Genomic DNA, 11,684 nt, shown 5'->3' with positions numbered 1-11,684 from the left:
CAGCAGTTTTGCACATTGTTATTTATTTTTCTTTGATATGGTGCAATATTCTATTATTATGTTCAGATTGTATTCGTTTTGAATTGTTGCATTTATATGCACTTTGTTTATTTACATTAAAAAACGTATACTTTAAATGCACATGTGTAATAGCATCCTTATTTTTTACATTTATTTCAATTTGTGGGATGCTGCAGTTTTCCAATTTCTTTTTCTTTGATATAGTGCAATATTCTATTATGCTTTTCAGATTGTATTAGTTTTGAATGGTTAGATTTAAATGCACTTTGTTTATATACATTAAAAAGTTATACTTTAAATATAAATGTTTAATAGCATTCTTTTTCATAACAAACCAATGCATTTTAAAATACATTGTGGTTAAGGTCGAGTATGATTTCATTTAATAATTTAATTATAAATGTTTTAACACCAATCATAGTCAAACTATCGCAAACTGTTTGACTTGAAAAATACAAAACATATTTTTTTTAAAGAGCCGTTTGGGAGCCAAAAGAGCCGGCTCTTTTAGGTGAGCTGAGCCGAACGAGCCTGCTCACTGAAAAGAGCCGGAATGCCCATCACTAGCTCGTTGTTTAAAATGGTCTAACCATCAGCGCCCCCATTCGGATCTAGGCACGATTTCACCGGGTTGTCTAAGATATATAACCCCTTTTGTGTGGGTTTGTGACATGTCTCTGAGTACTTTTTCAAATACGTTTTCACAGGTAAGGAAAGTTCTTATGATAGCTAGCTAGTAACATTCCTAAGTGTTGATGTCAATGCTGTATACATGATATGATATATAGCCTTTTGCAACATAGGCAGCTAGCCCGCTAACTACCGATAGTAAGATAACTAGCTAAGTTCGTTTTTCCAGTTTGACCGCTTGATCATACGATTTAAAGTGTTTTTTGAGTTATTGAATTAATCTCGGCCACATTGACCATTAACATGCCTTTTAAAAATATGGAACGATCCATTTTCGTTCATTTGGCCAGCTACCAGCTTTTTAAAAATGATATCAGCTAACCTTTGGTTGTGTTTGCACATGACTGTGTTCTTGAGAAAGTCAGGGGTACGATTTCCCCTTGACTCTCAGACACATTGAACTGTTAAGAGCCCGGATGCTCAATCTGAACACTAACACGCGTCCTTTGCCTCACGGTTTTGGATGCATACGGAGTTTATTTCATATCAGTGAGGAAAAAAATGTATAGATTTTTTAAAATTTAAATTAGTTATCTAGTATGCTCCGAACACCTGCGTGTAAGCTAACTCTGGAAGTGTAGTAGAAGTGTAGTAGAAGTGTAGTTTGAGGAACTAATAGCTATATGGATCTGTGCAAAACGGTTACAGTACAGTGAGTGTGTGTGTATATATATTTATCTGAAGGATTATTTCTCGCTGAAAGATAAGGGCCATATGTTTGGAAAGCCATATTACAAGCAATGATTATTGACGTTTCTAAACATTAAAACACAGCGTCGGGATTGTAGTTCACGAGAGTCAGTGGTGGGCGGAGCTAATGACTGAACTTTAGGAAGAAGGCAGAATGTTGTAGGCTACGACTAGCCCAATAATGGACTAAAGGAGCCTAACGTTGCTCCTTATAGTCCAAGGACATTACATGTTCCGTTTAAAGGCGAATTGGTTCTAGAAGACAAAACTGTCAAATGCACCATCTAAATATCTCATCAAAATCATTTTCCAAATGCAGTGGTGTAAAAATAAAGTACTACTAAGTCGTTTTTGGGGTATCTTTACTTTACTATTAATATTTTTTGGCAACTTTTACTAACCTACATTCCTAAAGAAAATCAAGTACTTTTTACTCCATACATTTTCCCTGATACCCAAAAGTACTCATTACATTTTGACAGAAAAATGGTCCAATTCACACACTTGTCGAACATCCCTACTGCCTCTGCTCTGACGGACTCACTAAACACAAATGCTTTATCCGTCATTAAAACAAATTACATTTTGCCGTCTAGTTTGCTAAATATAAGGAACTTGAAATGATTTATACTTTTACTTTTGATACTTAAGTATATTTGAGCAATTCCATTGACTTTTTGATACTTAAGTATATTTAAAACCAAATACTTTAAGAGTTTTACTTCAGTAGTATTTTACTGGGTGACTTTTACTTGAGTTGTTTTCTATTAAGGCATCTTTTCCACCACTGCCCAAATGTAAGTACACTGTTTTAACGCCGTTGCAGCCAACAGTATTTTTCAGTGACAACACGTTTCGGGCGTCCGTCTTCCGTTTACACACGTGTTCGGAGATGCAGATAGCTAATTAGCATAGGTAGCTAGTCCACTCGGTCTTCCGTCTGTTTTCTGTAAACAACCGCTGTAATATGGAAGTGTGGGAACCCTAACCCTATAAAGGTGTGTATCAATTGAATATATATATATATATATATATATATATATATATATATATATATATATAATATATATATATAATATATATATATATATATTATATATTGTAATGAAACAGGCAGGGAGCAGGTCTCGAACCCTCGACCTTCTAGCCCGAAGTCCGCCGCGCTATCGACTGTGCCGTAAAAGCATGCTCGTGCGGCAGAGTCAATTTCCGCGCTTATAACCCAGGGTCGTTACACTACTCCCTCCTTTCAAAGAGGCGCCAGCTTGCGACTCTACGTCTTACAGGAACGCGGCTCACCGGCCAAGCACACACACTGTCGTGGATGCAAGTTCGATCACTTCTGACACCAATGTAATGAAACATGGCAGGGAGCAGGTCTCGAACCCTCGACCTTCTAGCCCGAAGTCCGGCGCGCTATCGACTGTGCCGTAAAAGCATGCTCGTGCGGCAGAGTCGATTTCCGCGCTTATAACCCCAGGGTCGTTACACTATATATTATTTCCCCCTTTATGAAAGATAAGGTCCTTATACTTCCAAACCCTATCTGTAATGTTGCATGTTTAAACAGCAAATCTGTCTGCAAAATATTTTTCTTCCCCTTCCAGACCAAAGCCTTCACCACAGTTGCCTCACCTCCAGGCTCCCTAACCCTGCACTCTGAATCCCTGCTGTCACCATGCAAGCCCGTAGGGTCACCGTTCACCGCATCAGCAAGACCATCACCTTGTACCTGAATGACACAGCCTCACCTAAACCCTCCCCTGGCCCTCTGTCTGCCCTGAACGATGCAGCCAGTACCTCGCCATCCCTAGCCCTTACCTCTGCCCCAACCAAGCCCCTGCTGCTGATGCTGCCCTGGTTGGGGTCGCGACCTCAGGCTGTGGCCAAGTACTGTGAGATCTACTTCCGTACAGGCTTTGACGTGCTCATAGTGGAGAGTGCGGTGAGGAAGGGACAACGTTCATGGGTGGAAAAGCTGTAACCATTTAAACATTCTGTTTAGAATGCTCCTCTCTATGGTCTCCTTTTTCTCTAAAATACCTCTCATATCCCCTCTCCTCTACCCTAGGTGAGTCAGTTCCTGTGGCCTCGCTGGGGCCTGGACTACGGGGCGAGGGTACTAGATCTCCTGCAGAGTGACCTCTTTGTGTCACGCCCCCTGCTCGTGCACGCCTTCTCCATAGGAGGGTACACCTTCACCCAGCTGTTGGTGCATGTGTCCCGCGACACACAGAAGTACTGTGGCTTCACTCAGAGGATCAGAGGCCACATCTATGACAGCCTTGTGTTGGGCTCACTGGAGAGGATGGCTACAGGTGAGTCTGGGGGACAGGGGTTACCGTGAGCGGATACCGACCAGGTGTAACACATCTGACAGCCTAGCATTGTCTAGTATAGCCTGGTTAGAGGTTATAAAGCTAACCAGTGAGCTGATGTTGTCCTTTATCCTCAGGACATTTATACTGAACAAAAATATAAACGCAACAATTTCAATGTTTTTACTGAGTTAGTTCATAAAAGGAAATCAGACAATTGAAATTAATTAATTAGGCCCAAGTCTATGGATTTCACATGACTGGGCGGGCATAGGCCCACCCTCTTGGGAGCCAGGCCCAGCCAATCCAAATGAGTTTTTCACCACAAAAGGGCTTTATTACAGACAGAAGTACTCCTCAGTTTCATCACCTGTCCGGGTGGCTGGTCTCAGACGATCCCGCAGGTATGGAAACCGAATGTGGAGGTCCTGGACTGGAGTGGTTATGCGTGGTCTGCGGTTATGAGGCCGGTTGGATGTACTGCCAAATTCCCTAAAACGATGTTGGAGATGGCTTATGGTAGAGAAATGAACATTAAATTATCTGGCAACAGCTCTGGTGGACATTCCTGGAGTCAGCATGCCAATTGCACACTCCCTCAACTTGAGACATCTATGGCATTGTTGTGACAACTGCACATTTCAGTGGCCTTTTGTCCCCAGCACAAGGTGCACCTGTGTAATGATCATTCTATTTAATCAGCTTCTTGATATGCCACACCTGTCAGGTGGATGGATTATCTTGGCAAATGAGAAATGTTCACTAAAAGGGATGTAAACAAATTTCTGCACATAATTTGAGAGAAGCTATTTGTGCGTGTGGAAAAATTCTGGAACCGTAGGACCAACACTTTACATGTTGCGTTTATATATTTTTTGTTCACTACATTTTGTCATTATCTCCTCAGGTCTAGGTAAGAGCCTGTTCCCCTGGCTGGAGAGCCAGGTGAAATGGGCCAGTATGCTCTACTTCAGAGCCTTCAAAGACCACACAGTCGACTATTTCAACAACGGCATTGATGTCTTCTCGAATAACCCTGTCACCGCACCCGCCCTCGTCTTCTTCTGCCAGAACGACGCACTGTGCGACCCGGAGGGCATGGAGGAGATCATCGCCTACTGGAGAAAACGAGGGATGGCGGTGACAGACCGGAAGTGGGAGGAGTCAACACATGCAGGTCACCTGAGACGACACCCCCAGGAGTACCTGTCTACCTTGGAGTCCTTCCTAAAGTCTCTTGGTATGGTCCCTCTCAAGGCCAAGATGTGACCCTAGGCAGGACCCACACAGCTGTGGTCCGGCCCAGAAACAATCCCTAACCCTATCCACTACCCCTTAGGCCCTCAGCACGGCCCCAAGCAAGGCCAAGTGACAACAGGGCACAGCTGTGGTCCAGTCCAGAAATAGCCTCTAGCCACTACCCCCTAAGCACTCAGGACCCCCTCAAGACCAGGATGTGACTGCAGGATGTGACAGTTTGCACTTCACTTACCTACAAGTTCCACGTTTGAGTACTCTAGGTATAGTGGGGACTTATTGTATACAGTTTTACATTCTTGAAAAACATTCAATTAACTCTTGTTTAGTAGACTTTTCGCAAAAGGAGTCATTGTTTAGATGTTTCGGAATTGTACCAGAAATGTCATGTGATATAGCCTCTGCATTACGTAGGTTACGTAGTGCTCTGAATACCAATTTCTAATAGTATCCACTTCATTTTCAAACGCTTTTAAACACTGAAGCCAAACTTCCTCCACATTATCATAATGTGTATGCGCGCGACTAGAGATCCCTGCATTAGCATGTTTCTGTAAGCTGATCAATCCTGAAAAAATACCCCATATTGCTGGCCTGCTAATGTGCTTGGACCTTGAAGGCTAAACATTTGAGGAAAAAAAACAATTGATCCAAATGATTGTCCAATCAGGCAGGCTAGATGCAATCAATTTGAAATGAATATGCATTCAAAACGCCAGGCTTTTGAGCAGTTATTCAAATGACATAGGCTTTTCACTGCAGTCTACAGCCTAGACTAGAGTTTTGTACTCACTTGAAAACAATTACATTCTTCATTACATTGTGTTGTAGGCTACATTTCTTGTCCCTAAAAAGCTGAAACTATAGGGTGGCTTTTCAAGCTGGTACCAGGGGACTGGGAGGGAGGGCACTCAGCGCATCCTCGGGAGGGCACTCAGCGCATCCTCGGGAGCACACTCAGCGCAGCCTCGGGAGCACACTCAGCGCAGCCTCGGGAGCACACTCAGCGCAGCCTCGGGAGCACACTCAGCGCAGCCTCGGGAGCACACAGTGTAGGCTACCTATGATTTTGTTATCTGATAAAAAAATTATATTTTGTTGTGTACATTTACGGGATATATTCACTGCAGTATTGAGCTTATGAATTATGGGCTAATATGCATTTGCTTCTAATTTAGGCTATAGTCTACATCCCAAGCCTGCCTGTCTTTGTTCTGTTGCGCAATTACGCACCTGGCCTCTCTGCTGCATGGATGTTCCTCTTAAATCTTGTGGAGTCCCAGGAAAAGCAAGACTACAAAAGCTTGTTGGACACTTACAGTTGAAGTCGTAAGTTTACATGCACCTTAGCCAAATACATTTAAACTCAGTTTTTCACAATTCCTGACATTTAATCCTAGTAAAAATTCCCTGTCTTGGGTCAGTTAGGATCACCACTTTATTTTAAGAATGTAAAATGTCAGAATAATAGTAGTGATTTATTTCAGCTTTTATTTATTTCATGACATTCCCAGTGGGTCAGAAGTTTACATACACTCAATTAGTATTTGGTAGCATTGCCTTTTAAATTGTTTAACTTGGGTCAAATATTTCGGGTAGCTTTCCACAAGCTCCCCACAATAAGTTGGGTGAATCTTGGGCCATTCCTCATGACAGAGTTGGTGTAACTGAGTCAGGTTTGTAGGCCTCCTTGCTTGCACAAGCTTTTTCAGTTCTACCCACAAATTGAGGTCAGAGCTTTGTGATGGCCACTCCAATACCTTGACTTTGTTGTCCTTAAGCCGTTTTGCCACAACTTTGGAAGTATGCTTGGGGTCATTGTCCATTTGGAAGACCCATTTGCAACCAAGCTTTAACTTCCTGACTGTCTTGAGATGTTGCTTCAATATATCCACATACTTTTCCTTGCTCATGATGCCATCTATTTTGTGAAGTGCACCAGTCCATCTTGCAGCAAAGCACCCCCACAACATGATGCTGCCACCCCCGTGCTTCACGGTTGGGATGGTGTTCTTCGGCTTGCAAGCCTCCTCCTTTTTCCTCCAAACATAACAATGTTCATTATGGCCAAACAGTTCTATTTTTGTTTCATCAGACCAGAGGACATTTCTCCAAAAAGTACGCTCTTTGTCCCCATGTGCAGTTGCAAACCGTAGTCTGGCTTTTTTATGGTGGTTTTGGAGCAGTGGCTTCTTCCTTGCTGAGCGGCCTTTCAGGTTATGTTGATATAGGACTGGTTTCACTGTGGATATAGTTACTTTTGAACTTGTTTCCTCCAGCATCTTCACACGGTCCTTTGTTGTTCTGGGATTGATTTGCACTTTTCGCATCAAAGTACGTTCATCTCTAGGAGACAGAACGCGTCTCCTTCCTGAGCGGTATGACGGCTGTGTGGTCCCGTGGTGTTTTATATTTGCGTACTATTGTTTGTACAGATGAACGTGGTACCTTCAGGCATTTGGAAATTGCTCCTAAGGATGAAACAGACTTGTGGAGGTCTACAAATTGTTTTTTCTGAGGTCTTGGCTGATTTCTTTTGATTTCCCCATGATGTCAAGCAAAGAGGCACTGAGTTTGAAGGTAGGCCTTGAAATACATCCACAGGTACACCTCCAATTGACTCAAATGGTGTCAATTAGCCTATCAGAAGCTTCTAAAGTCATGACATTTTCTGGAATTTTCCAAGCTGTTTAAAGGCACAGTCAACTTAGTATATGTAGCTTCTGACCCACTGGAATTATGATACAGTGAAATAATCTGTCTGTAAACAATTGTTGGAAAATGTACGTGTCATGCGCAAAGTAGATGTCCTAACCGACTTGCCAAAACTATAGTTTGTTAACAAGAAATTTGTGGAGTGGTTGAAAAAATAGTTTTAATGACTCCAACCTAAGTGTATGTAAACTTCTGACTTCAATTGTATTTAAACTACTAATAGCCTATTGGATGAGAGATAAACACTTGCTCTTGCTGAATATAAAGTAGTTACAGCATTAAGAATGTGTGGGGAGTTGGAAAGGTGAAGCACATATTTTCCAATAGGCCAATCTTAACACTGGGCTACATTCTGACAAAATACATCAAGAGTGGTCTGCTAATGTACCTTTCTGGACCTTCTAAACTGTTAAGAAAAGACTTAAACTGATCCAAATGGTTGCATAATCAGGCCTAGGCTGTTGGCCTATGCAGTTATTTCGACATTAAATAAAACAGGACATTTGAGAGGTTATTCAAATTAGCCTACATCACTGCAGATTACAGCCTATGGACAAGAATTGTGTACTCACTTGGTAACAATAAAAAATCCTCATTGCACTGTGTTGTAGCCCAGGTATAATAATACAGTCTAAAAACATAAGCTTTGCGTGCCATGGGGACAACAGCGCAGCCTGGAGGAACGCGCAGTACAGATCTTCCATTTCATAATCTGTGAACTTTTTTTTTTCTTGCACTTTGACTGGTAAATCTTTAGTTTATAGCGCTAATATCTAGGTAATATGCACAACCGGCTATAGCAGGAGTAGGCAACCCTGGTCCTGGGTGCCGCGGGCACTTCATGTTTTGATTTAACTGACCTGGAAGACCAGTTATGTTGAATTTAGGCAGTCATTGAACTGATCAATTAGCTTAGTTGGTCAGGTGTGGTGCCTAGTTGGAACACAATCCTGCAGTACCTGTGGATTGTTGAGACAAAGTACATTGGTGTGCTAACTTTTGTCCGGTTATTATGACAAAGTTGTTGCACCGATGCATTATTTTCAGTTTTCACTATGACAATGAACATACCCTGCATTGAATGGTCTGAACCAGTGTCTGTGCGTTAGAGACTCCATGAATGGTTTTGTTAACACCTTTATTAATAGGCAGCGTGCAGTATGATGCATTGATCAGTTGATTGACGTAGGACTGCAGAATGAAAAACGACCCTCTTTTCTCTAGTGTGGATGCTCACAAACGTTTTATAGATATGTAGCCTATAGTTATGGGCTTGGTGGATGGCCCTTAACGCTGGTGCGACACAACTAATGTTATCACAGCAGAACTAGCCTAGTAGGTCTAGCTAACGTTGGAGAACTTGGATGAAATAAAAATACACTTATACTTGTTTACTTTTATACTATATCAATTTACTCTTGCAAGTTTGCCACCGGCGCCCTGCAGTAGGAAAGTAAAGCGGAAGTCGAATCATCACTTCTGCTGTTTGGCTGTGCTCATAACAATGTTTGAAATTGAGGTGGACAGTGCAAAGTGTGTTAAACTACTTTTTTATTATGACGTGCAAACACTACATAACTTGTGTTAAATAATCTATGCAATCTTATTAAAATTGTTCAATGGATTTATACGTTATAAGTTTGTCTTGTAAAAGATATGCATACAGAGTGGTATTGTTGGTTATGTAACTAATGAAGAGGACTTTCTCAAACACAACCCAGTGAGCGAGCCCCTCCAGTTTGCCAAGAGATTCAAGGACAAATGGGCAGACAGTCTCTAAGCTGAACATGCCATAATTGTACTAAAAATGACCTATTATTTGGGTGACTGACCTATGTCCTCTTATGATAATCCGCCTTAAGAACACATCCTTGTGTAAACTTTTTAATATCCAGCATAATACTGCAAACACTAACACTTAGTAACAAAAGCAACATGAATGCTGAGACAGAAGAGCAAATAGGCAGAAGGCTAAAAAACGTAATGACTGATATGCAATTCGCTTACACTGGTGGTTCTCAGAGAATGTATCTTTACACATATTTCCCTGCGCATACAGACTTGTTTTGAAGATCATTTAGAACAGGGGTGTCAAACTCATTCCATGGAGGGCCTACTGTCTGCTGATTTGTTTTTTAATTTTCAATTAAGACCTAGACAACCAGGTGAGGAGAGTTCCTTACTAATCAGTGACAATCATATCTGTACAAGGGAGGATCGAAAACCCAGACACTTGGCCCTCCATGGAATGAGTTTGACACCTATGATTTAAAAATACTCCATTGTTCCTTATCAAGCAGTTATCAACTTGTTTTCGTCTTACTTGACAAATCCCATAGTTTAGCCTGACTATTATCAGACAGATGCAAGATTGCTTTGTTTCACTATACAGATTTCAATCTGTCGCCAATTGGATGGAAATGTGAATACTCTAGAATCTGCATATTTTCTCACCAGTGGTGTTTTCACAAAATTGACCTTTTCTCTTTAAGTTTTCATGTACTGAATAAAAATCTAAAGTTCAATATATTTCCATCACATTTTCAATTCTACCGATAGTTTTGTCACAAACTGCATTAAATATAAAATGTGCGTCTTGGCACGTGTGCTCCAGCCAACATCTCGCAGATGCTGTGCGGGTATAGTCCACATCAGGGGCGTCAAACTCATTCCATGCAGGACCTAATGTTTACTGTTTTTTTTTTCCCCTTTCAATTAAGTCCTAGACTACCAGGTGAGGGGAGTTCACCTGGTAAAGGACTTTCCACCGCCATTTCCACCGCCATTTCTTGCATAATTTAAAATGCGGATGACACATTTCAGTTGAAGGTATTCAGTTGTACAACTGACTAGGGATCCCCCTTTCCCTTGATTATTTTTACCAACACAAAAAGATCCCACCGTGTCGAACGAACAAATAATCTGTTGGCATTTATAAAATTGTTTCCATCACAGCTGTCATAATTTTAATAGAGTATGACTTTACTCGTATAAAAACTGAATGGAAACGTGGTTTATGATACATTTTCCAGACATGATTAGTCTCCTGTTTATATAGAAACGTAATTTATATTTTGCGTCAGTCTTACCCACCGTTCTATATTAACCAATCAAGTAGCAGTCTTGTTTGACAATCAAATGAGGAACACTAGAACAGGGGTCTTCAACCTTTTCTTGCCCAGGGAAACCAGTGACCCAGGGACCCCCATATGTTAGCAAAAATAAATAAATAAAATGACATCTTGTGTTATCAGGTGAATGATAATGGCAAGGAGAAGTTATCAACATTTTTAAATTAATAGATTTGGTAGATAGTTTTTTTCAATATTTTGACCTGTGAAGGTGTGTAAATCTCTAACATAGCCTATTAGCTAGAAAGATAACTCCAAACACATTTTTGCTAAGAGCAGCTGTTTAGCTGGTTAAGCAAAGGTTAGCAATCTATTGACAAAAATGTATACCCAAGTCAAGAAAGCTTACCAGCAGCACTTGCTTCACTGGTAGCCTATTCGCGGGTGCTTTTTTGAAGCCTATGATACTCCAGTGAGTGTAATTTGCTTAATATTAGGAGTTGAAGCCTTTAGAAGATATTATCCTCTTTTCTACTGTAGGTATGTAATTCAAAAACATGTATTGTTGTTGCTAGTGATATTCATATAAAATCCACTTGTTTTTATATATACACTGCTCAAAAAAATAAAGGGAACACTTAAACAACACAATGTAACTCCAAGTCAATCACACTTCTGTGAAATCAAAACTGTCCTTAGGAAGCAAAACTGATTGACAATAAATTTCACATGCTGTTGTGCAAATGGAATAGACAACAGGTGGAAATTATAGGCAATTAGCAAGACACCCCCAATAAAGGAGTGGTTCCGCAGGTGGTACCACAAGACACTTCTCAGTTCCTATGCTTCGGCTGATGTTTTGGTCACTTTTGAATGCTGGCGGTGCTTTCACTCTAGTGGTAGCATGAGACGGAGTCTACAA

General features: G+C 41.0%; 1 protein-coding gene across 1 annotated transcript; it reads left to right on the top strand.

The window, feature by feature from the left end:
* Positions 1 to 618: 618 nt before the first annotated feature.
* On the top strand, positions 619 to 9,315 carry LOC111962526 (transmembrane protein 53-A). Its single transcript, XM_023985671.2, has 4 exons — positions 619 to 728; positions 3,009 to 3,346; positions 3,473 to 3,719; positions 4,627 to 9,315. The coding sequence occupies exons 2-4, from the start codon at positions 3,080 to 3,082 to the stop codon at positions 4,986 to 4,988; spliced, it is 876 nt and encodes a 291-aa protein (XP_023841439.1). The 5' UTR covers positions 619 to 728; positions 3,009 to 3,079; the 3' UTR covers positions 4,989 to 9,315.
* The last annotated feature ends 2,369 nt before the right edge of the window (positions 9,316 to 11,684 follow it).

This window comes from Salvelinus sp. IW2-2015, linkage group LG4q.1:29 (genome assembly GCF_002910315.2).
Source record: "Salvelinus sp. IW2-2015 linkage group LG4q.1:29, ASM291031v2, whole genome shotgun sequence".
NCBI classification, from domain to species: domain Eukaryota; kingdom Metazoa; phylum Chordata; class Actinopteri; order Salmoniformes; family Salmonidae; genus Salvelinus; species Salvelinus sp. IW2-2015.
The sequence above is the reverse complement of the archived record's forward strand: the minus strand, read 5'-3'. Positions and strand labels throughout refer to the sequence as shown.